Genomic DNA, 27,807 nt, shown 5'->3' with positions numbered 1-27,807 from the left:
ATTCATTCATTTTCCTTCAGTTCAGTCCCTTGTTTAGCAGAGGTCGCCACAGCAGAATGAACCCCCAACTATTCCAGCATATGTTTTACGCAGCGGATGCCCTTCCAGCCGCAACCAAGTAGTGGGAATGAGAGATACATTTACACACACTCATACACTCCAGCCAATGTAGACTATTATATAAAATGATATAAACTTTGAACTATTATTTAAAATATCAAAGCAAATATCTTTGTTTTAGGCTTAGGCATTTGCAAAGCCAACCAAACAGACTTCAATTAAGATAAAAACTGATTTAAAAAGCTGAACAATAAAATTATTGCAGAACAAGGACAAAAGGGAAATGTGTGTGTTTGAAATGAAACACACACACACACGAATAATACATTAAATAATATTTATTTCTGCTCACCTATGTACATCCCATTCAGTCATAGTCTCCCACAAAAACTCATATAAATGCCAACCAATCAGATCGTAAACAGATGACTTTTGACATTCATGAATATTCATAAATCAGTCTCACCTGTGGGAGTTTCTCCTGAGCAGCCCATTCAGTAACTCAATCTTACACAAATTCACCAAGTGCTGCAGTGGAAAACAAGCGCAATATGATCCACATCTCATCGACGTGTCGCTTTAAGACCAGCATAAAACAATAAATAAAAGGCTGAAAATAAAATCAAAACAGGGAAAACGTTTGAGGACAACGATTAAATCAGGTTCACTGATGCAAATATTGCATGCACATTAGCATAAGCCATTCCTGCAAATTCAAAGCTTCAGGAACGTAAGTGCTGGAAGATATATTCATGAGTGAACGCACATTTAGAGGCATAAATAATAATCCGTATGCTTTAATTAACGGCAAACTATCACACAAATATCAGAGGAAAATAAATCTGATTAACGGTCCTATCATGAGCTCAAACTTATTTATGAACGCACGTAAATAAATCTTTCCTTCCAGAATGAATCCTATTCGGTGATGTAACATCTATGACGTAATATTGTTTTAACTGGAAGCTTCTTAACCTAAAGTTTCTGCTACATCTGGAAAACGAGGCATTCGAAAGAACTGAATGTTAATATCGACGCTGAAATGATGCAAATGTCAAGCTTTGTTCGTGGAAAACAACTAAAGGCGGGAAGCTTTACTGGATCACAACAGCCCCACTGCAATACAATAAACCAGACTCTATGTGCGTATATGGCAAGGCGATTTAGCCTAAAATAGTTCCAGCATCACTAGTTATATTTGCACTTTTAATAGTGAGAATGAAACGACAGCGATTCACGATTAAATACTAATAATGTCAATCAATTAGTAAACGTGAAATTAAAGAGCTCGCTTATTCAATAACAGAGCTCTGCATTTCCTTCTTACTGGTTATTATTTAATCAGAGAGCTCTAGAATACAATTCTGTTATTATTAATAGTTTTTTTTATTTAACTATATAATTAGAGAGATCTCGTATTTTAGAGACATGCAACTAAACATATTTTTAATGTTTTTTTCTAACTAGTAAAACTGTAATAGTCAGTAATTGTATTCGTCTTAGCAGTCATTTAATTGGAGATCACTCTAAGTGTTACTAATAAAAAAAAGGAAACAAAGAGCTCAAAAATTAGAGTATTTACTAGTAAAAAGATATTCAGAGAGCTCTAACCGGAATTATAACTAGATTTAATTGTAGTTCTCTGTAGATTAGATTGTTTTACTAGTGCAAATGAAACTTCAGAGCTCTGTAAAGGCACAGTTCAACTTCTGTTTTTGTTTACTCATCATTCACTTGTCACCATTATGTTTGAGTTTTTTTTCTTCTGTTGAACACAAAAGAAAATATTTTGAAAAAAGTTGGAAAGGGGTAACCATTGACCTCAATGATATTCATTTTTCCTATTATGGAAGTCAATGGTTACTGGTTTCTAACATTCTTCAAAAGCTCTTCTTTTGTGTAGAATAAAATAAAGAAACTCATAAAGGTTCGAAACCCGCTTATTGAATAGAAATGAGTACATTTTCATTTTTAGGTGAACTATCCCTTAAAAAAATGGAACGGAAATGCATGACTAATAAACATTTATTTCTAGAGCTCTCGAATAGTTTTTTACTATAGAAAAATTAACTGCAGAGCTATATAGTCAATGGTCATCACTTTCAAACATTCTACAAAATCTCTTCTTTTGTGTTTAACAGAATAAAGAAACTTAAAGGTTTGGATTCACTTAACAAATAGTAAATAAAGAGTAAATTTTCATTTTCTATCCCTTTATAAAATGAACGGAAAGTAATAGAAACGCATGGCTAGTAAAAATTCATTTGTAGAGCTCTCTAATAGTGCAAATTAAATTGCAGAGCTCTACAATTAAAGGTACAGTTTATCCAAAACTGAAAACTCTGTCATCATCTACTCCCCCTTAACTTGTCAGAAGCATGTTTAAGTCTCTGTCTTCTGTTGAACACAAAAGAAGATGTTCTGAAAAAAGTTAGAAACCTGTAACCAGTCACTTCAACATCATTTGTTTTTCCTACTATGGAGATCAATGGTTACCGGTTTCTAACATTCTTCAAAATCTCTTCTTTTGTGTACTACCAAATGAAGAAACTTAAAGGTTTGGAACCACTTAATGGATAGTATATAAAGAGTACATTTTAATTTTAAGGTAAACCATCTCTTGAGAAATAAACGTAAATGGAGATGCATGACTAGTAAAAAAATTATTTGTAGAGCTCTCTTATTGTTTTTTTTAAACTAGTAAAAATTTTATTGCAGATCTCTAAATTAAAGAGACAGTTCACCCAAAACTGGAAATTCTATCATGATTAACTCATCTTTTACTTGTCAGAAACCTGTTTGAGTAGCTTTCTTCTGTTAAACATAAGATTAGTTATTTTGAAAAAGACTTTTACATGTTTACAGACATTACTATTTGTGTTTCCTACTATGGAAGTCAATGGTTACCAGTTTCTAACATTCTTCAAAATATCTTTGTTTGTGTTAAACAGAATAAAGGTTTGGAACCACTTATTGAAGAGAAATTAGTGCATTTTAATTTTTGAGGTGAACTATCCCTTTAAAAAAATGAATGGAAAGTAAGAGACGCATAAGTAGTAAACATTTATTTCTAGAGCTCTAATTGTTTTGTTTTTTTTTTGTTTTTTTTTACTAGCGTTAATTAAATTGTAAAGCTCTATAATTAAAGGTACAGTTTTCACAAAATTGAAAACTCTGCCATTTACTCCCTCTAGTCAGAAACCTGTTTGAGCTTCTTCCTTTTGTTGAACACAAAAGAAGATATTTTGAAAAAAGTTGGAAACCTGTAACCATTGACTTCAACAGCATTTGTTTTTCTTACTATGGAAGTTAATGGCTACCGATTTCTAACATTCTTCAAAATCTCTTCTTTTGTGTACTAAAGAATGAAGAAACTAAAAGGTTTGGATCCACTAAATAAAGAGTAAATAGAGTGCATTTTAACTTTGGGGTTAACTATTTCTTTAGAAAATGAACGTAAAGTAATGGAGACGCATGACTAATAAACATTCATTCGTAGAGCTCTCTAACTGGAATTAAAACTAGTATGAATTTAATCGTAGTTCTCTCTAATTGGTATTTTACTAGTGCAAATTCAACTACAGAGCTCTGTAATTAAAAGGATGGAAACCTGTAACCATTGACTTCAACAGTATTTGTTTTTCCCTATATGAAAGTTAATGGTTACCGCTTTCTAACATTCTTCAAAATCTCTTCTTTTGTGTTTAACAGAATAATGAACCTCTTAAAGGTTTGGAAACATTTAACAAAGAGCAAATAGAGAGTAAATTTTAATATTTGGGGTGAACTATCCCTTTAAAAAAATGAACGGAAAGTAATGGAGACTCATGACTAGTAAAAAAAAATTTGTAGATCTCTCTAACTGTAATTATAACTCAGACAAATTTAATTGTAGTTCTCTCTAAATGTTTTTTCTTACTAGTGCTAATTCACCCGAGGAGCTCTATAATTGAGGGGATAGTATGGCATCATTTACTCTCCCTTCAAGTTATTTTGAAAAAACCTGTAACCGCTGACTTCAACAGTATTTGATTTTCCTACTATGGAAGTCAATGGTTACCGGTTTCTAACATTTTTTAAAATCTCTTATTTTGTGTTCAACAGAATAATATACCTCATAAAGGTTTGGAACCACTTACTGAACAGAAATTAAAGAGTAAATGAATTTATTTTGTAGTAAACTATGCTTGTAATAAATGAACGGAAAGTAAATGAGATGGATGACCAGTAAACATTTATTCGCAGAGCTCTCTAACTGGAAATATAACTAGTATGAATTTAATCGTAGTTCTCTCTAATTGGTATTTTACTAGTGCAAATTCAACTACAGAGCTCTGTAATTAAAGGGATGGTTGGGAACTGATGTCAACAGTATTTGTTTCTCCTTCTATGAAAGTCAATGGTTACCGGTTTTCCAACATTCTTCAAAATATCTTCTTTTGTGTTTAACAGAATATTGAACCTCAAAGGTTTAGAAACACTTAAGGAAGAGCAAATAGAGAGTAAATTGTAATATTTGAGGTGAACTATCCCTTTAGATAATCAAAGGAAAGTAATGGAGTTGCATGACAAATAAACATTCATTTGTGGAGCTCTCTAACTGGAATTATAAGTAGTATGAATGTAATTGTAGTTCATTCTAATTGGTATTTTACTAGTGCAAATTCAACAACAGAGTCTTTAATTAAAGGGATAGTTGGAAACCTGTAACCATCGATTTCAAAAGTGTTTGTTTTTCCTAATATGGAAATCAATGGTTAAAGGTATCCAACATTCTTCCAAAAATCTTTTTTTGTGTTTAACAGAATAATGAACCTAACAAAGATAATGAACTTAACGAAGAGCAAATATAGAGTCAATTGTAATATTTGGGGTGAAATATCCCTTTAGAAAATGAACGGAAAGTAATTAAGACTCATGACAGGTAAACAATCATTTATAGAGCTCTCTAACTAGAATTGTTCATATAAATAATTAAATTCGAGAGCTCTCAAATTGCTAGAAAAAACTCAATTATACAGCTCTAATTCTTACTTGTAAACATGCAATTATGTCAAGTAACGCTGGAAACATTTTCGGCTAACATGGCCTGCCATACGTTTTAAGTATCTGGTTTTGGTTAGACTCGATTATAGTAGTTTGCTACAAGTGATGTGTGCTCAGCTGTGTTTCTGCAGGTCATGTGTGCAGCGTTGAACGTGTTTTTCAGCACTCCAGGCCGATGCTGGCCAGCAGGAGCTCCAGGGCGCTCAGTTTCTGGTTGGCCTCCTCAATGGCGCTGTACGTCTGAACATTACTGGCGATGTGGAAGCGGATCTCGTCCACCAGAGGAATGGAGTCCGTCTCCTGTCTGGCGGCCACATTCCCAGCATCCTCTCTGATCATGTCGGCAAACTCCGGCCTTTCAACGAGCTGAAACAAACAGGACTTTTATTTCTGAGCTCAATCACACTAAAAATACAAATTATAATATGACTGCTGCAATATTTAAATGGTTAGTTCACCTATATATATATATATATATACATGCATATAATGATAGTGATGTGCATTGTGTGTGCAGTACCCTCTCGATGATCTTGGCCATGTGTTCAGTGCACTGGTCCTCCAGACGGGACAGTCGGAAGAGTTTGGCTGTTCTCCACATGTGCAGCACGTTCTCCTCATTGAGCAGCGCCGCCAGAGTTCGGCCACACAGACGCTTCAAACCCGGCAGCAGGTACATGTCGGCCACACACAACACCTCATACACATTCTCATGAGACAGCTGAAAAACACAAATACACAGGTTCCCACGCTTTCATGAACAGCAGATTCACACACTTTTAAAGCACCATTCATTTTAAATCAACCACTTCTATAATTCATACCCCAGCATGCAGCTGATGTTAGAATGATTAGCCCTCCTTAGTTATTTGCCCCCTGTATATATTTTTCCCCAATTTCTGTTTAACGGTGAGATTTTGTTAAAAATAAAAACATTATAGTTTAATAACTCATCCCTAATAACTGATTTATTTTATCTTTGCAATGATGCCAGTACATAATATTTCACTAGATAGATTGATATTTAAAGGCTTAACTAAGTGACGTCATTGTATAATGATGGTTTGTTCTGTAGACAGTCGAAAAAAATTTATATTGCTTAAGGGGCTAATTATATCAACCTTAAAGTGGTCTTTAAAATGAACAACTGCTTTCATTCTAGCCGAAAAAAAAGAAAAAAGAAAAAAAAAGAAAAACTGCTTTCATTCTAGCCGAAATAAAACAAACAAGACTTTCTCCAGAAGAAAAAAATATTATAGGGAATACTGTGAAAAATTTCTTTGCTATGTTAAACACCATTTGGAAAATATTTGAAGTTTAAAAATCTAAATATATCCTAACTGACAAAAGTATGGATAGAAATTTATCAATGTAAATTATCATATGCTTGTTTGTTTTAGCTAATGTAATGTATATTTTAGTATCATAAATATAATAACAATAATATAATAATATATTTATTTTATTAAAATATGATACAGTACTGCTATTAAAATGAAGTATTAATATTTTAAATCAAGCAATGTATTTTATTGAACACATTTCACTTCACTTTTATCTCAACATTCATAAAAAATATATATATTTTAATGCTGGAGAGTTATTTACTTTCCCACATTTCTGCTAATTTCTGCTAATAGTTCATTTATGTCCTTCTGATAACAACACTGAGAAATATAGTGTTTATCATAGGGCCCTTTCAGACACCCGGCGCAATAAGGCGTGATTTGTTGCTATTTTCAGACCAGCGCAACTGTCAATTTTTGCACCACGTTGTTTAAATAGCAAATCCATTTGTGCCACTTTTGGACTTGTGTGTGCTGGTCTAGAAAGATAGTGTGTTAAGGCACATTGCTGGCGTGTTGCCATTTTCAAGAACTGAAATAGACTGCGCCATTGACCAAGCAAAACCTGGGGTCTGTTCTTCGTACCTGTTCATCTTGATAACTGATCTCTGGCTAACTTGGTTCTTCAAACAAGATCGCCAATCAGATTAAAATGTCTGGATGAACTGATCTAAGATCGCTGCGTGTGTTGAAGGACAGATCCATCGGCACATCAGCGTAATGACATCATCTGATTCATATTTAATTATACATGTGAGCAAAATTACATAAAATTAGCAGTAAGCAATTTGTTAAATATGACACGCAATAACTCTCCACATTTGTTCTGAGCTGCAGGCTTTACACTTTCATGTGTCAAGAAGAGTATTCATCATGTATTTCAATGCAAATCAATCTATTTAGTCCTACATTTAGAGAAGATTTTCTTTATTATAGTAGCCTAGGCCTACTCAATTTTTTTAATAGGTGACAGGAATAACTATATTATTATTTTTGCATCAAAAAAGCATTTTGATATCAGTAAAGGTGCCTGCAACTTTTGCAAAGCATCAAATCACCTGCATATTAGCGGTCAAAACTCATGCATGACTGCATACATTTTTTAAATAAGTCAAATATTGTAAAGCATGTAGACATTTGTATCTAAAAAGTACATTTTAATACATTTTCTCTTTGAACCACTAGGTGGCAATGTTTTACTTTTATTTCAGAGTGCAGATTGCATACGTTTTATTCATATATATATATATATATATATATATATATATATATATATATATATATATATATATATATATATATATATATAGTTAAAAATATATATTTACTTTTTTCCTAAGTGAATATAACTATGTCGAAGCAGTGGCGCAGTAGGTAGTGCTGTCGCCTCACAGCAAGAAGGCCGCTGGGTCGCTGGTTCGATCCTCGGCTCAGTTGACATTTCTGTGTGGAGTTTGCATGTTCTCCCAGTGTTCGCGTGGGTTTCCTCCGGGTGCTCCGGTTTCCCCCACAGTCCAAAGACATGCGGTATAGGTAAATTGGGTGGGCTAAATTGTCCATAGTGTATGAGTGTGTGGGTGAATGAGTGTTTATGAATGTTTCCCAGAGATGGGATGCGGCTGGAAAGGCATCCGCTGCATAAAAACGTGCTGGATAAGTTGGCGGTTCATTCTGCTGTGGCGACCCCGGATTAATAAAGGGACTAAGCCGATAAGAAAATGAATGAATGAATGAATGAATGAATATAACTACTGTAAGAAAATATCAGCATTTAGTACTTTCAGTATTTTCTTTACTTGAACTGACCCAAACTATTCCTGTTTATATGAAATGAACCCGCTCCCAAGTAGGTTTAAGCTACCAGATCTGTTGCTATGACAACAAGTCTCAGATGAGTTTTGAAGAACGAAACGATACTGGATCGGGTCAAATCGTCAATATCAAAATCCAGCTAACTGAGTAATCCACGTACGAAAAACGGACCCCAGGTCTAAAGTCCAGTGCAGAGTCTATGCAGGTCCAAACACTTACACATTGCTTAATACACACAGGATGTACAGCAATACACAAATATCTTTACAAATAAAAAAAATAATTAAAGGATTAAAATGTTACAAAAACGATTATTTTCTAAAAATATACATATATATATATTCTTATTTATAAATATAAATATAAATAAATAAAAATATAAATAAATAAAATATAAAAGCAACTGCCTCCATGCCTTCTTCACCTTGGGGGGTGAACTTTTTTTAGTTTATTCACGACAATCTGCATTTGTATAATGTTATTATTATTATTAGTAGTATTACTTATTATATGCCGATTTATATTTGTTTGAATAAAAAACAAGCTTAGATTTGTCCTCCTATCAGGTTTTGGAGACATATTGTCATGATTACCAGCGATCTAACCACCAGAGATGGCTGGCAAACATTCATTCTCACATGAACTACAAATCTGCCATGTTATGGACTACAACACCCAGTCATGCCACTCGCACACACAACCGGTTCCAGATCCAGACTGATTACACAGCAAACAGGAAACAAAGAAAAACACGTACATACAGACAGCAACAGCTAAAAAATACTCAGCACATGTGTGTGGAACAGATGGGTTTAAATAGTCCAAATAATCAGTGTGAGCAGCTTCAGCTGTGAGTATGTAATCAGTCTGGAACCGGTTGTGTGTGTATGGCATGACTGGGTGTTGTAGTCCATAACATGGCAGATTTGTAGTTTATGTGAGAATGAATGTTTACCAGCGATCTCTGGTGGTTAGATTGCTGGTAATCATGACACATATGATCACCATATAATAACAAGACGTGTGTTTGGGTATAACTCAGTTGTTTGACCTCACTTCGTTATTATTGCTCATTTATTTGTTTGCTGTAAATTAGAACTGACTTTAGAAATAGTTTTGAAACAAACCTTTGAATTTAACAAGCTAAATTAAATAGGTAGGCTAATGGATGTCTTCAGTGGAGTGCGTACAACACCATTTCCTTACTCCATGAAAGTAAAGGAGTAAAGAGATAGTAAGAGGCTAAATGGAGGAGGCTCGTTCTTTATCCTCATGCTGCAGATGCACTGTTTAACTGTTTTCTCGCTAGTAAAGCTTGTTACGCTCAAAACACACCAATAACTGATTAAGAGAATAAGCACAGCCCTGTTAGACCATGCGCTGGGGTGCAAACTGTATTTTTCCACCCTTAAAATAGCAAAAGTACATTTATACATCCACTAATGCTTTTACACCATGCGCTTTAGACTTTGCGCCTAGATCATTAAAATAGAGCCCAGTGTCTGTAACTGTAAGTGTGTGTGTGTTTGTGTACCTGAGTGTTGTCACTATAAATGTAATAAAGGATTCTTGTAAACAAATCATGGGACACATCATGAAGCGTGATGACAGGAATACTGGGATGAGTCTGTAGAGTTTCTCCCTCGCTGAAATGATCCTCCAACAGAGCCTTAAAATAATCACTGCGGCCACAGAAAAACGCCTGCAACACACACACATACACAATCAATTTTAATCAAAACCACTAATACAATATTAAAGCAGCATCATTCTCATAACTAATTCTGAGTAATAGATGGATATTAGAACATTGTTTTAGAGAGCCATAATGCTGTTCAAGCATACACAGGCAGGGATTATGATTATAAGTATTAATAAATAGTGACCTTATGACATAGGAAGTCATAACCCTCCACCCGGAAGCAGATGTCAGGATAACTCGGGAAGCTGTCAGTAAGATCGAATGGAAGCTGACCGTATCCGACCTGAAAATCAGACAGCAGTAGTTTCAATTAGTCACAATATAAAACACATGTTCAGTGAAGGAAACAAAAACATATGTAGTATAAGAGTTAAGAGATGAACAAATTTTATTATTAACCATTATAATGCAATGAAATCCATTCTGACCTGTAAGGGATGCATAAAAATTGTCTAAAATCTGCATAGTTTTAGCAAATAAACTACTAGTTATTTACAATTTTTCAAGTTTTTTTTTTAAAGATTTTGAGTTATTTTGTACATGTGTATGGAGTGGCGGTTAATAATGTTTGCTAAATTATCTATGAAGTTATGTTAGCTTCAAGCAACTGTGGTCAATTAAATTTAGCATTTTCCCCACATCTCACACACTTTTGGAACTGATTAAATTTTCATTTGAATTATTTTACAAATATTTCCCTGCTGAGATGTTTTAAAAACATTTTAATAAACAACTTCTAGCAACTCATATCTTTTGTCTTTGCCATGATGACAATACATAATATTTAAAGAGCAATTTAAAGCCTTAACTAGGTTAATTTTGTAAGTCATTGGATAACAGGGGTTTTTGTAGTTAAAAAGAAAATTCTTAAGAGGGCTAATCATTTTGACCTAAGCTGTTTTTTTATAAACATCACTGCTGAGATATTTGGAAAAGAATAAAAATTTCAAATGATTACTTATAATTTTGCTTTCAACAGTTTATCACATTTTGACAAAACATTAAAGCATTAAACTTTTTTCTTAAAATGAAAGTGAATATTTTTGCAATCAAATTAAATTTCGAAACTGTTTAAAGGTTTTAGGTTATTTCAATTTCAACCAATTTCTCTTCTGTTTTTAATTTTTAAGATCAATAATTTATTCAAATTATGAAACATAATAAACATGAAACATATTAAAAATATATACATAATACATATACATACAAATATATATCAAATATATAAGTAGATGCCATGAAACCGTCTACTTGTACAAAAAAATATCAATAAATAATCAAATTAACTAGAAATCAGATTTACTGTATAAGATAGAAAATATCAGCTTTTATGCTTTTTCAGCAACTTTGCAAAAATATTGGTCCAGCTTTGAATAGCACTGGCTTTTGCCAAACAAATTCACTTCTATCAAAAATCTGATACAGTATGGTTTTGGTTGAAAAAAACAACAACGGAAAGTTGTAAAACAAAGATGCAAAACTGTATAAAACACTTTTAATTAATTCTAAATCTAGTAAAACAAATAAAATGTAATAAAGTAACAATAAAACCGTTCCACTTAGTTTTGGGAGTATAATTATTAATATGTCAGTAGCAATCAGGAATGTCAGTAGCTTATTTTTAATTAGACTTATGTACAAAACTGGAATATCGCACAAAACATCTGCTAAAAAAGCACTGTTTCCATCCAATGAGTCAAATGACTTCCTGATAAACTGCTCCCAAATATATACACATTATTACAGATAATTTATATATATATATATATATATATATATATATATATATATATATATATATATATATATATATATATATATATATATATATATATATATATATATAAATAATCTACAGAACAAACCATCATTATACAATAACTTGCCTAATTACCCTAACCTGCCTAGTTAACCTAAATACCCTAGTTAAGCCTTTAAATGTCACTTTAAGCTGTATAGAAGTGTCTTAAAAAATATCTAGTCAAATATTATTCACTGCCATCATGGCAAAGATAAAATAAATCCGTTATAAGAAATGAGTTAATAAAACTATTATGTTTCCCAGAGATGGGTTGCAGCTGGAAGGGCATCCGCGGCGTAAAAACTTGCTGGATAAGTTGTCAGTTCATTCCGCTGTGGCGACCCCGGATTAATAAAGGGACTAAGCCGACAAGAAAATGAATGAATGAAAACTATTATGTTTAGAAATGTGTTGAAAAAATCTTCTCTCCATTAAACAGAAATTGGGGATAAAAATAAACAGGGGGGCGAATAATTCAGGGGGGCTATTAATTCTGACTTCAACTGTATATATATAAATATAAAGGAAAGCCACAATGGGCCTTTTACTTGTATAGTAAATTATTTGTGCCTAATAAGAGTGGCTTTTTGGAGTTGTGAGACACTCTTCATGAGCACAGACAGTTCTGGAGTTAATAATAATAACACTGAACCACTTTGATGACAGACTTTGGCTGAGGGATTCCAGAATGACTAAGAAATTTTTGAAATGTCCAGTAATGTCGTCCCATCGCACACATTTTTGTTATCATGTGATCTGTTAAAACATGACTTTGATTTGCATGCTGGAAATTATTCAGTAAATGTGTTTCCAGCGTAGTTTATGCACATTTTTTAATCAGAATTGAAGTTTATCCTACCCAGTAGTGTGCATATGTTGTATGCGCATGTTGGCATTTCCATTAATAATTTTTTTGTTTATCATTCCAAAATGAGCATTAAAAATAGGTAGATGGAAACATAGCTACTGTGTTATGTTTGCTTTTAGCATCTTTTTGTGGATGTATTTACAGTCATCAGTGTGAAAAACAAAGCTAAATGGACAATAAAGTTTAAAGTAAAGTGTAAGACAATAAAAAAGCATTTGCGATTTGCAGATTTGCTCCTCATGACTTAAGATGAGTGGCTCTCAAATCAAAAGCCTTGAGCTCAAACAGCTTTTGACATTTTGAAAACTACTAATTTGGCCACCAGTTGCTCAGCAACCACACATCCCATAATTTTGGGGAACACAATCCCTCACGAATGTTCCATGTATGAATGATCATGGTGATGATAAGGGCTGTAGGACTGGATGTGTGTGTGTTTTTCCTCTCACCCGCAGCTCTGCAGGAAGTGCACTGTCAGCCAGCAGAGCCATGCCGTCCTGCAGCTGGAAGTCATGCGGATCCAGAGTCAACACCTTCACACACGTGCCCGGCTTATTGGACACTGACCGAGAGAAAGAAGATTACTTTCAATATGATTTATAACTGATACACTAAAGCTGCAGTAAACAGTTTTGACAAAAGTGATGAAATTATTGTGGTTTTTAAGGTGAAATCAAAAAGAAATGGCATTACTGTAGAAGAAAAAAATAATGGTCATATTATTATTAATGTATACTGTGCAGCTATCATTAGTTTATTGAAACATTTTTAAAGACTAAAATTAGAAATCATTAAGTAAAAAAAATCCTTATATACAGCGGGGGAAATAAGTATTAAACTCGTCACCATATTTCTCAGAAAACATATTTCTAAAGGTGCTGTTGATTTCAAAGTTTCCCCAGATGTTGGTAACAAGCAAAGAACTCCATATTTGCAAAGAAAACAAAACAAAAAGTATTGATCAAAAAGTATTGAAACAAAAGTATTGATCACATGAAGAAAGGGAGGTGCAGAAAAGTAGTGAAAGCCCAGACAGCAGCTGAAATCTCTCAGTAGTTTTTTAGCAACCCTCCGCTCTTCATCAGTGTGAATGAATATTCGCTGCTTCAGTCCAACATCTTCATTATCAGGATGATGAAGATGAAACCAGGGTGGACATTTCAGCAAGACAATGATCCAAAACACAGCCAAGGAAACTCTCAAATGCTTTCAGAGAAAGAAAATCGAGCTGTAGAATGGCCCAGCCAATCACCTGACTTGAATCCAATAGAAAATACCAAATAAAGCTCAGATTTGATAGATGAGACCCACAGAACCATCAAGATTTGTGTTGACTCTGTTGAAGTTCGTGAGAAACTCACACCTGAGCAATGCATGTGACTTTATTCTCCATATGAGAGGCGTCTTTAAGCTGTCGTCACCAAAAAAAAACTTTTATACATAGTATTACATTTCAATAGTTCAGTACTTTTTCCTTGTGCCATTCCACTGTTATTTCACATAACTCATTTTTCAGATTTGTTTTATTCTTGTGTTTGTATTGTTTGGGTTTTTCCCAAAATCTGGTTCAATTCCACGTCAACAGCTCCTCTAGAAATATTATTCCCTGGAAAAAACAGACCGTGCTCAATATTTACCCGCTGTGGCTACATTTTGTTAATAAAATATTGATATAATTTTGTTTTTAACAAGAATGCATGAAATAAAAATATTTGTAAAGTTATGAACGATTGTTTTGTTCATTATTTTAAAATTTCTTATTATTTCTTACTATATAGGGTATATGCCAAGCTAGTGTTATTCGCATACTGATAAACTTCCGGTGACCTTTTATAGTGAGTTGTATTGTATTGTAGTGTATTGTATTTTAATGTCATTAAAATATAATCAGTTAAATAGACTTTGGCATTCATTTAGTTGCTCAAGCGTAAAATGAGACAAAAAGCCGTTTACTCGCACACACCTGTCAGAATCAGCAGAGGAGCGCAGAAGCTCCATTGAATGTACTGGGTTAAAATAAATGCTCATATTATGAAGTCATGGTGGGGAAAATGTAATAAAGACCCACTTTATATTGGATATCACTCAGCCAGTAAAGATCGCTAATTTTGAAAGAAAACAGACCTTAAACGTGCCGATTTTGCAATCGCATACAGTTCACCGGAAGCGGTTAACCCAGGATACTGGCTAATTAAAAGTCCTATTAGCATGCTTCGGCATTTACCCTATTGAAATTTTTGTCAAGAATGTCAAAAAAATCACAACATTAATTTTGTAAATAATCATTTACTGTGATTGCTAAAGCTACTGACTCCCCATAGGGGAAAGTAAATAAATTAAAACAAGAAAAAACAAATTTACAAAAACAAAATAATGAATTAAGAAAAAAAGAAAAATGAAAGAAGGACAGGGTCAAAATATAATGCTAAATAAAACCAATCAATCAATAAAAAAAGCATATTTATAAATAAATGATCAGTTTAAGTATCATGAGAGTTAGCCTACATGTAATCTAAAAACAGAATGCCAGATTTTCTAAAAATCGAATAATTAACTTTCCTCTCTTTAAAGGACATTGAGGAATTATCATGATTTCCCACAAGACCTTGAAGCTGCACAAATGTTTTCAACATTGATATTATCAGACATGTTTCTTGTGCATTACATCAGCATATGATTCCGGGATCATGTGACTCCAATCCTGAAAATTCAGCTTTACACAATCTTGTAACATCATTTCAGAATAATCCAGATTTTACAACATTTGTGATCAAACGACTCCTAATGTTGCATGAATGCATTCAGTATGTATTTGGTTTGTAGCCTATAAAGCTAATTATTAATTTGATTAAAGTTTCAAATGATTCTCACAGATATCAAAGGCTCCTCACCAAACTCATAAACCTGTTTGCACTTCACTTCCAGCTCCTCAATGAGCTCGCCGATCTTGCACTGTTTGGCCAAACGCTTGCAGTCCTCTACGTAATTCACATCGATATCCAAACGACCTGGAAAAAACAGCAGAGAGTGAAGAAAAACAGCGTCTGGCACCAGCTATTGAACCACAGTCTGGTCTGACTCTCACCGGTGTAGAAATACTGCATGATCGCACCAAAGGCAGCAGGATTGACCTACAAAAAAGAAATGAAAGTTCACCCATTAGGATCATGACAGTTTAAAGAGTGCTGATGAAGATATAAAAGAGAAGACAGTGTTCTTCTTAATTGAACACAACTCGAGGGAGAAGATATTTTAAGCTGTACAGGAGGAAATGAACAGCAGTATTAGATTAGCATCGATTTTTGAAGTAAATGTGTACATATAGTTGATTAAACTAGAACTGGATTCTAGATCCTAGATAAACCTCATCATTCATTCATTCATTCATTCATTTATTTATTTTCCTTTGGCTTAGTCCCTTTATTCATTACTCACCACAGCGGAATGAACGCCATCCTATCCAGCAAATATGTTACACAGCTGATGCCCTTCCAGCTGCAACCCAGTACAAGGAAACACCCATACACACTCATACACTACGGCCAATTTAGTTTACTAAATTCACCTTTAGCGCATGTTTTTGGACTGTGGGGAAACTGAAGCACCCGGAGGAAACCTACGCCAACACGGGAAAAACGTGCAAACTCCACACAGAAATGCCAACTGATCCAGCCACGACTTGAACCAGCGACCTAATTGCTGTGAGGCGACAGTGCTAACCACTGAGCCACCATGCTGCCCTTCTCTTATTTTTCAAAAACTTAATATTGTCTTGAACAATGACACAAATTATTGTTTACATAATTGCAATTCACAAATTATATTAGTTACCTCAAAAAAATAAAGTTTAAGTATGTATATTAAGAGATATTTGTCTTATACCAATTTTTACTTTATAAATGTTTAGTCACATTTGACTAATTTAGTGTCACTGATGATTTTTTATTCATGCTGATATCAGTGATAGATTCTTTATTATTAATACATAAATCCTAATTCATACTGATTTAAACTAGGGCTGTTAATTGATTTAAAAAAATAACTAATTAATCACACTTTTCTGTAATTAGTCATGATTAATCGCAAAACGCCATACTTATTACAATAATAATAATAATAATAATAATAATAATAATAATAATAATAACACAGGCATGTAAGTGCCATTTGAATTTCAAAACAATCAATGCCAATAAAACACAAAAATGATTTCTGTGTTGGATACTAAGGGGACTACAAAAAAAATCTAAAATACAGGCCCTGAAAATATGGAAAATGGAAAATTATAATAATAATAAAGCATTGAACACAAACAGTTGTACTTATTGTAAAGTTGTATTGCCAGTTGAGAACATTAATTATAAAGTAGAAACAATTTTGCTTAGTCCTCCTTAACATTTAGCCTGTTGCTAAGACAGTCCAGTCTATTGACATTTTTGGGGGACAATGTGGCCAAGGGGTACATCAAGGCACGTACCAAAGACTATAGACTTCCTACAGAGACTTTGATTACACCATCTCTAAACATTTAATTCCGAACAGCTTTGAGGGATACTGACACCGACAATAGAATACATATAGAATGCCTTAAAAAGACTTTACACATTCAGCGATGTCAGGCGTTTACTCTTGTTGCTAGGAAAAGCAAACACAGACAACGCATGCAGTACAGCGCACTCGGTGAGCAACTCCCTTTACATTCGTCAACACGCACTATTCTGTTCATCAAATTTAAACGAATTTAAACGAAGCATTCTAAATATGGCTGTATTTTACAAGCAAGGATTCTGACACAGCAACGAGAAGCAGATCCTTTACAAAAGTTGCGTGTAGAGGGGAAACACGTCAAAATTAATGAAACATTTGAGGGTGCATGTATTCAACTTAAAGGCAGAGAAATAGGCTGTTTTGACAGATTGCGACATCATCAGGCACATTCATTGAGTATAATTACATAGATACCAATACTCCAATTTTATGATTAAGATAATGATTAAGAGTCTACCATGTAAACAGCGATTTTTGTTTAACGTAAAGGATCACCTAAGTCCCGAAATGCGGCGTTTTTTCCTTCTGTTCACCATGCGGTATCAAAGTCCTTACTTGATATTTTCATCCAATAATTTTCACGGTGCATGAACAATATGTTGCTGAATGAAAGTGAACTGCAGTTAAAGTCTAAAGATTAAAAATAAAACACCTGAAATTACATGAACCTCTGGAGGAAACGCTGGATAGCCTAGTGATGCGACATTAATTGTTTTATACTGAAACTTTCCTTCTAAAAGCGCTTCCTTGGTCTTATCCATATTTCTTTACACACCTCGGCCACAACAGGAAATAAAAAAACTGTAACTGTGTTAATTGCGTAAACAATTTTTTAACGCATTAAATATTTCAAATTAATTGCGTGCGTTAATGCGCTAATTTTCACAGCACTAATTTAAAAGTATTATTTTAATTTGGAAAAAATAATTCTGCCTAATTTGCACACTTGCATAAAAGAGCACACTTGATCATAACCAAGCACACATCATAAACAAGTGCAGAACTTCTTGTACTGGATTAAAAAAAAAAGATACTTCTTAATATGGGTGGACTGAATTAAAAATTACGGATGCACTCGGTTGAAAACAAAAACTAAAAAAATGCTTTATAATAATACTTTTTAAAAAATTAGATTATAGTAAGTTTGTAAGATTTTATTGACATTGAATGAGTCAAAGGGCATCACTTTACAAGATAGTTATTTTTAGACAAAAAATATCCACACTTGAGAACCAACTAGTATGCATTAGAAATAATACACCACTTAGTCACTAGTTAACATGAATTTGGATGCACTAGTCCCATTTCTCACACACAATAGACCAGATGTACAGCATGGAACCTGTGAATAAGTACATTAGAAGTGACTTATGTGAAGTGAAACAGCGCCTACCAGTGGATGTTTGAGTGCAATGGCACTCTTGCCTTTCCACTTGGTCTCCAGCATGTGGGCGAAGTATTCAGACCGGGCACTCAGGATACACCGATGGGCCTTAAACATCTCCCCGTGAACCACAAATGTCACATCGCTGTAGTTTCCCTGCTCCAAAAGCCTGAGGCAGAAAAGCAGACATTACTTAGTTGTTTCCATCCACATTGTTTCCACTTTCATGCAGTTTTATGCAACACTTTGAGCAGGATAATCTTTTAATCCAACAGAAGAAAATGTGTATAAACTACAATGGAAACACATTTACTGAATACATTTCAGCATTCAGATTTTAAAAATCATGTAAGTTATATTTTAATAGATCATGTGATGATAAAATGTGCGTGATGAGACAATTCTGGCTAAAATGAGAATATCGATTTTTTTTGCTTAAAATAAAGATCACGATTTTCTCACGATTCTGTAGATGTAAAATAAAGGTATGGTAAAAACAAACATGGCACAACATCGATAATAATATTATGTGTAGGTCTACTGGTTTTTATAAATAATTCTATTCTACTTATAATTCTGATGTTGAATTATTATGTTTAAGATATATGCTTGCAATCTGTCATATTAGACAAATTTATTCACTGGTAAAATCAGACATTTGCCATTATCAGATTATATTCAACAATATATAGGCAAGAGTAGTTTTACTGACATTGTAAACATTTTCGCTATAAAAGAAAAAACATAAACGCTTGCCGTAATCATAACTCTAAAATGCGATATAATCATTTAAATAAAGTGCACACTTTCGGTTTCATTTTGACTGCTAAGTGCTTGTTCATACTTCGCGCGTGGCTCCCAAACAATCACTCGGTGCCACAAACTGAATATTATTGACAACTGTATTACCTGTTACTCGCAACATTTGCAGGTTCTGTTCACTAAAGTAGACGCGCATGTGTCTATCATTAAGTAGAGCGCGCGCGCGCCCTCTTTGTGATGACAGCTCGGTCAGCAGCTCACGTCTCTTGTGATTTCCCGGCCGCGAAAACATCATTATATGAAGACAAAAATGACATTTTTAGGTGAATTATACCTATAAAATACATTATGTGACTAATTTAACATCATTTGGAGGTGTCCATGTCACTGAGCAAGGTATGTGAAACAATAAAAAAAGACTCGTGCAGCCGCCTTTTCTTCTCTCCTGAACTTGAAAATATGATTGGCAGAATCGAAGAAATGCTGGATTAAGATCGTCTAGAGCAGTGGTCAACCAAACTTGTTCCTGGAGGGCCAGTGTCCAGCAGATTTTAGCTCCAGCCCTAATCAAACACACCTGAACAAGCTAATCAAGCTATTACTTGGTATACTTGAATCACCCAGGCCGATGTGTTGAAGCTAGTTGGAGCTAAACCCTGCAGGGACACCGGCCCTCCAGGACCGAGATTGGTGACCCCTAGTCTAGAGGGTCGAATCGAGATTGCGATCTTTTAACCATTAATTGTGCAGCTCTAGGACAAACTATTGGAGCGAGCACATTGTAAAGCATCTGAACGATTGTTTTGGTCAGTCGAAAATCTCTCAGCCAAAGTCTGTCATAACAGTGGTTCAGTATTATTATTATATTTTCCCTAATACCTCCAGAACTGTCTTGAGCGTCAGTGTCTCACTGCTCCAAAAGCCAGTGGATTGCGTTCATTGCGTTTCGTCTTCTTAGGCGCAAGTCATTTATAATATAAGAAAAAAGGCCCACAGTGGCTTCTCCTACTGCATCAAACTGCATTTTTCTTTATTGATGTTTGCCACCAGTTTATCAGGAAGTGATGATTTTGTTCTCTTTGACTCTTTCAACAGAAACGGTGCTTTACTCACATATGTGGTATGCTATATTCCAGTTCGGTACATAAACCTAATTCACATCTTTGGATGAAGTTTATTTATTTATGTAGCACCGTGGTCCTGTGAGACATGACATTTGCACTGTATGTCCACACATGTAGCGGAATGACAAAGCTTAAAGGGTCACGAAACACCAAAACACATTTTTTGAGCTGTTGACAGTCGTATATGTGTCCCACACTGCTAAAAACACTATTAGGACACCTATATTTCACTAAAAAGTGTAAATTGGTTGTTTTTGCGTTATTTCAAGCAAATTCGTACTTCCAGTTTGAAACGAACTTTTGAAGCTGCGTCACGGTCATGACATAATATCGTGTATTCCAGCGTGCAGACTGGACATCTGTGCCAGAGTGTGTCTTATTACGTCTTACAGTGTGATGCATTAATGCATGAGTAAGGCTTGGTTCAAACCAATCAGCGCGCTCTAATGTGCAACTTCATTAATATTCATTAGTGTCACCGTGTTTAGACGACAGAGACGCCACGTTGTGTTGGCAAAACAAGCGTGAAGTGTTGCTTTTATAGTTTGCTGCCGTTAAGCTTTGTTTTCATTTTCTCTCTGTGAGAGCTCAGCTGGCGTCACGTGTGGATTAACAGTGTACGCGACGCTCGACAACAATAACTTACGTGTCTAAGGAGGATTATTGTTTACCTGAGAGCTGTTCTCATCTGCAAATGCTGAGATCCGGATTCGCTTGTAGTATTCTCTTAATAAAGACGCGGCTCTAGTTTCTGGTGATTGTCCTGTCTTTACAGATTTGGTAAGTGAGCGACCAGTGCTCTTTGTTTATTCAGTTTGTTCGTATCGAAATAAGTTAACTATAGCACAGAGTGTAAACATGTTAGCACCACAACCAAACTTTTACCTCGTGTAGGATTTTCACCGCATTTTGTGACCGGAATAACACACGCGGCTTTCTGACACTACCTGCCATGTGCATCTAAGTTTCCGGGAAATGCGGAGGGTTTTTTTCTCTCATTCGCCGTGCGGTATCAAACATTGCATGAAAAATACACGCTTAGAGCAGTTCCTCGAATCAAATATCTTGTTTGTCGCGAGGGACATGAATGAATTCCCTGAATCAAAGAGCCAAACTGCAGTTAAAGTCCACCATTTAATAATTTGGCAAATAATTCGACTACAGATGTCCATGTAGGTTAAACACCATCACTTTCTACTGTGTGTGTATTTTGACTCTGAAACTCGCGCGTGCCAAAATAGACACTCCCACACCCTCCCACTTTAGTTCCTCCGACACTCCCCCCTAAACAGAGCTGGACACGCCCACTTTTCTGACTTTTTCCAAAGTAGAGGTGTGAAAACACCCTGCTGAAACGAGGGGGTTTCATGGCCCTTTAACTTGACTTAAAACGTGTGAAGTGTGTGGTAGTGTGTGTTTGTAATGCTCACGTCTGCAGGAACTGGTCGTAATAGTCTCTCTGCATGGCCTTGGCTGTGATGCGCTTGTACTCCTTGAGCAGACGACGAATTGCGTCACTCAGAGCTCCGTACAGACAGCGCTCGCCGTCAAACGTGTTCGCCTCACACTTTGCTCCTGTCACACAATACACACGTCTGGGATTACTTACACAAATACCACAAATACACTTAAAACCAGGGTTCTCACTGTTTTATGGACACCAAACTCAAGAACTTTCTAGGACTTTTTAAAAGCAATACATCGAGAACGTTTGTAATTCACACCCCCAGAATAGGTAGGTAGACAGATAGATAGATAGACAGACAGACAGACAGAGAGACGGACGGACGGACGGACGGACGGACGGACAGACAGACAGACAGACAGACAGACAGACAGACAGATAGATAGATAGATAGATAGATAGATAGATAGATAGATAGATAGATAGATAGATAGATCCTGTGGATGGATGGATGGATGTTTTTTATATTAAGAATTTCAGTTTTTTTGTTTCAGTTTATGAAAGCAGAATAGTTCAATTGCAGAAATAACACCATACACTTTAAATTCGAGCATTTTCAAGGACCTATGTTTGTTTTGAAGTACTTTCCAGGCCTTGAATTCATATGTCTGAAATTCAAGTACTTTCAAGAAACGTGGGAACTAATTTCTAATTTCAAACAAATAATCTTACAAATAATATAATAATATAAATAATGTAATACATTAAAAAAGTAAATCAACAGTTTATCTCAACGGCCTCCGAATAAAGTCCACTACGTTTCGCGATGTGTGTTCCAAATAACTAACTAACTAACTAACTAACTAACTAACTAACTAACTAACTAACTAACTAACTAACTAACTAACTAACTAACTCAATCAATAAAAAAAAACACAAACCATAAGTTAAATAAAAAAAAAAACTTGAGAGTTCTCATTAAATATAGTTTTACTAGCTGAATGTTTATTAAGGATTCTCATTCTGAATATTTGAAAGATCATAACTCCCTGGTTAATGATGTATTATGATTTTAGCGTTTACCGTTGGCGAGCAGGTACTGCACCAGCTCTTCATGTCCACAGAGACATGCATAATACCTGAAGACAGAAGAGAAAGCACAACACACATCACTGACAAATAAAAAAATATATAAAGAAAGAAAAAAACAGTGCTGTCGAAAGATTAATCCTGATAAATCACATCCATAAAAAAGCTTGTGTGTGTGTGTGTGTGTGTGTGTGTGTGTGTGTGTGTGTGTGTGTGTGTGTATATACATATATAATTTATATAAATACAAGCAAGTAGATTAGATATTTGATATCTAATGCAATTTACAAATACATTTGTAAAGATTAGTTTTTGTATATTATATTATTGTTTGTTTTGTTATGTTCTAATGCCAAATCAGCAGCTTTGGCTATATTCATGGCACAATCTATACTAAATATACAATATATAACACACAATCACATCGGTTTCTTAATAAACATTAATAGGACAAAAAATAAAAATGTATATTATATTATATTATATTATATTATATTATATTATATTATGTTTCGATTTTTTTCCATAATATTTTTACTTTTGTTTTCAGTTTGCGTAAAAGTGAAAGTAAAAGTGCTCCTCTCTTTGTCATTAATGGTTATCTATTCAAACATGTCAATTATAATCATACTGAGCTCTAGGTACAGCAACTATATATAGAAGAATGTATCAATACAGAACTATAAAACTGGAATGCATTGTCCACCAAAAATTATTCATCAACTTCTTCCTCTGTTAATTCCACTTCTTTGATATAACTAATGAAAGGACTATGTTTTCAAATACACGCTGTTTAGCTTTTAGTATACAAGTTATTTTTTCTAATGGCAGGCTTGACAACGTTTGTCTTATCCATTGAGTAGCGTTTGGTCTTTGCATCTTTTTCTATAGCAAAGCTACACATTTTTTTGGCATAAAGCAAGCTGAGGTCTATAAATACTTGTTCACTTCTACTACAATTTGAGTCCTCTGGATATAAGCCCAGCAAAAAAAAAAAAAAAAAAAAAAAAAAGCTTTGGGTTGAGGAGGATTTGTTTTGAAATTATCTTTTCATTGATCTTTTCAATGTATATTGTATTGCATTGCATTGCATTGTATTGTATTGTATTGTATTGTATTATATTAATTTGTATTATATTATTTATTGTAAATATAAGCTTTTATTTTGGATGTGATTAATCGTCTGACAGCACTGAATATTAATAATATTAATAAAGCAATCTTACAGAGGTGTGCTGTCCCACTTATCTCTGATGTTCAGTTCTACATCCCTTTGTTCAACCAAGTATCTGGAAAACATAAAAAAAATAAATAAATAAATCAGGCATCAGATAGAGTACAACCAGTGTGCTTCAAGAAATCTGCAAACTAGTGTACAGTAATTCCAGTATGTGGGTCAACACAGTGACGCCATGTTATCTGTCCCTCTCACATGCTTTTCCTTCTGATTCTGAGGCCACAACTGGGTGACTTTCACTATTTCACACCATTGCTGTCACACTTAATGACACTGAAAAACAACTCAAGCGTATCACAGTGTTACAAGTAAAGGATGTGCTTCAAGCAAATGTGTTTGAGAAGCCCAATTCAATACTGCAATATAACAACATCTTGACAACTGAACACATACACAGCATCTGCATTATAAATAAGCCAAGCATTGCTTAGACATGCATATATGGTATCAAAAAGATTTAAAGCCCATGCATTTGTGCTTAAATATGAATATACAGAACTAAAGTGTAATTTAGTATAAACACTGTTGCTTATATATGCAGATACAGTATCAGAATCAAAATCATAAACATGTGCTTAGATATGCATTTATATATAGTCATATATATGCATATATATATATATATATATATATATATATATATATATATATATATATATATATATATATATATATATATATATATATATATATGCATATATATATATATATATATATGCATATATATGTATGCATATATATGCATATATATATATATATATATATATATATATATATATATATATATATGCATATATATATATATATATATATATATATATATATATGCATATATATATATATATATATATATATATATATATATATATATATATATATGCATATATATATATATATATATATATATATATATATATATATATATATGCATATATATATATATATATATATATATATATATGCATATATATATATATATATATATATATATGCATATATATGCATATATATATATATATATATATATATATATATATATATATATGCATATATATATATATATATATATATATATATGCATATATATATATATATATATATATATATATATATATATATATATATATATATATATATATATGCATATATATATATATATATATATATATATATATATATATATATATGCATATATATATATATATATATATATATATATATATGCATATATATATATATATATATATATATATATATATATATGCATATATATATATATATATATATATATATATATATATATATGCATATATATATATATGTATATATATATATATATATATATATATATATATATATATATATATATATATATATATATATATATGCATATATATATATATGCATATATATATATGTATATATATATATATAATATATATATATATATATATATATATATATATATATATATATATATATATATATATATATATATATATAAAATTTTTAAAACTTGATCAAAGTAAGCTGTGAGTATTTACAGTGTCTACATGCATGCAGAGTCTGTAGTTAATGTCAGCATATTAAACACATAATAGGTTGTGAATATCTGCTTATATACGAAACTTAAAACCAAAACAACAACACTGAAGTAAAATTGTTTTTATATTCACACATTTAGACTTTTTCCTTAATATTATAATTTCACAAAACTATTCTTTGCAAATTTTAAACAGTTAAATCATATTAGCAGCCAAAATCCATCAAAGTACAACATTATTCTCGGTCAATTAAATAGTGCTAATATTGTTTTGAAGTCGTTTTTACATGCCATTTTAGACTAGACATGGGCCGGTATAAGACTCTGGCGGTATGATTACCTTGGTTAAAAATATCACGGTTTCACTGTATTGCGGTATTGTGATTATTGCCCCAAAATAAGTTCTTTTTAAATGTCTGAGTAAAAAGCTACTATTTTCCCCTATTGAACACAATATATTTTATTTTAAGAAACATTTCAAATAGTGTGGATAAGTAGCTTTTCTGCTGAAGATACTGTTGCCCTAAAAAAGTAAATAAAAATGTTGTGAAAAAACATGTAAAACACAACAACAAAAAACTTGACTTTTCCAAACCACGGTAATAGGCCTCATGCCTATTTCAGACCGAATATTATTTTAAAGTAGCGCAAGAAGCAATAGAGAGTGTGCCAAAAGTTAAACAAAATGAACAAACGTGTAAATATAAAATCAACTTTACCTTCAATTTAAGGAGAAAGTCAGAACGTGTGAATATAGAACCGATTTTACCTCAATGAGATTTATGTAGGCTGGCAATATTTACGTCTACATGCATTCGGAGAATCTGTATAGTTTATGTCAGCATATTAAACACATATTAAGTGACGAATATCTGCTTATATGTGAAACTTAAAACTAAAACAACAACACTGAGGAAAAATTGATTTTATATTCACACATTTTGTACTGTAACCTAAATATTATGATTTCAAAAAAGTATTATTTGCAAATTATAAATAGGGAAGTCATATTAGCAGCCAATGACTATCAAAGAATTGTTCACAGTCAATTAAATAGTGCTAAATTTATTAAAAAGTCGTATTTAAATGCTATTTTTAGACGGAATATTCAAAGTAACATTAGAGAAACAAACAAAATAGAAAGTGTCACAAGTTGTCACTGTTTAAAACTGAACGAATGTGTAAATATAAAACCAACTGTACCTCAATTTAACGAGAAAGTCTGAATGTGTAAATATAAAACCAACTGTACCTCAATTTAACGAGAAAGTCTGAATGTGTGAATATAAAACCAACTTTACTTCACCAGAGATCATTTATTTAGGCTGGGAGCATTTACAGTAAGCCTACGCGCACACGCAGAATCAGTATAGTTTATGTCAGCATATTAAACACATATAAGGCCGTGGATATCTGCTTATATGTGAAACATAAAACCAAAACAACAACAAGGAGAAGGCATGGGTCTGTCTGACCTCACTCTGGCAATGTCGCCCTTTCTGCAGCTTGAAAACAGATCAACAGCGTCCATCTGCGCGGCGGTAAAGCTTCTCTGAAATGCATTGAAACGGCCTGTCTATCAGACAGGATCGGCTGCAGGCGCACGGACAGCGGCGGGTCACAACTACTGTAGCTCGGAGCCTGTTTCCAGGAGTTTGAGGCGATGTCTCTGCTGTTTCTGCTCGCAGTGAAAGTGCTCTGCAAAATGTAAACAGGAAGCAGATTTGCGTGCGTGCAAGTGGAGTTTTGCGTGGGTCTCCACAGTGCCCCCTGAGGGATCCTGCTGGGATAAACTTTAAGCTTCGTCGCCCTCTTGCGACTTGTTTTTGCATCTTTATTTATCAAAAACACTTAAAACATTGTTTTGTTGTTGTTTATGCTGTCAAACAATATTTATATTGTTGTTTATTTATGGAGAATTCTAGTATATTGAGACACTTTTGTAGATTTTATTATATACGTTTTTAATTGTATATTTTTACATTAATTTTGATTTTCAAAATATTTTTTTATTATTAATTAGTTTTATTAAGTAACTTTAATTTTAATTTATATATTTCAAGGATTTAAGATGCTGATA

At 33.3% G+C, this 27,807-nt stretch overlaps 1 protein-coding gene across 1 annotated transcript; it reads right to left on the bottom strand.

Moving 5' to 3' along the window:
- Window positions 1-383: 383 nt before the first annotated feature.
- Window positions 384-27,436, bottom strand: abtb1 (ankyrin repeat and BTB (POZ) domain containing 1). Its single transcript, XM_003199051.7, has 12 exons — window positions 27,203-27,436; window positions 24,174-24,236; window positions 22,942-22,997; window positions 21,884-22,028; window positions 18,577-18,736; window positions 15,721-15,766; window positions 15,527-15,643; window positions 13,085-13,197; window positions 10,151-10,249; window positions 9,799-9,966; window positions 5,627-5,827; window positions 384-5,472 (listed from the first exon to the last, which is right to left on the bottom strand). Exons 1-12 carry the CDS (start codon window positions 27,256-27,258, stop codon window positions 5,266-5,268), a joined length of 1,431 nt encoding a protein of 476 aa, XP_003199099.1. The 5' UTR covers window positions 27,259-27,436; the 3' UTR covers window positions 384-5,265.
- Between the last annotated feature and the right edge of the window lie 371 nt (window positions 27,437-27,807).

The sequence above is a fragment of the Danio rerio genome, chromosome 8 (genome assembly GCF_049306965.1).
Source record: "Danio rerio strain Tuebingen ecotype United States chromosome 8, GRCz12tu, whole genome shotgun sequence".
NCBI classification, from domain to species: Eukaryota; Metazoa; Chordata; class Actinopteri; order Cypriniformes; family Danionidae; genus Danio; species Danio rerio.
Note: the sequence above shows the minus strand (reverse complement) of the source record. Positions and strands in the feature narration are given on the sequence as shown.

Bases quoted from the DNA above. Each gene is read 5' to 3' on its own strand.
- abtb1 (XM_003199051.7), bottom strand. From the start codon at position 27,258: ATGGACGCTGTTGATCTGTTTTCAAGCTGCAGAAAGGGCGACATTGCC. The intron at 24,237-27,202 runs GTCAGACAGACC...TATGTTTTCCAG, and splicing joins GGCGACATTGCCAGAGTGAG to ATACTTGGTTGAACAAAGGG. The intron at 9,967-10,150 runs GTCACTATTTAT...TGTGTGTTGCAG, and splicing joins ATGACTTCCTATGTCATAAG to GCGTTTTTCTGTGGCCGCAG.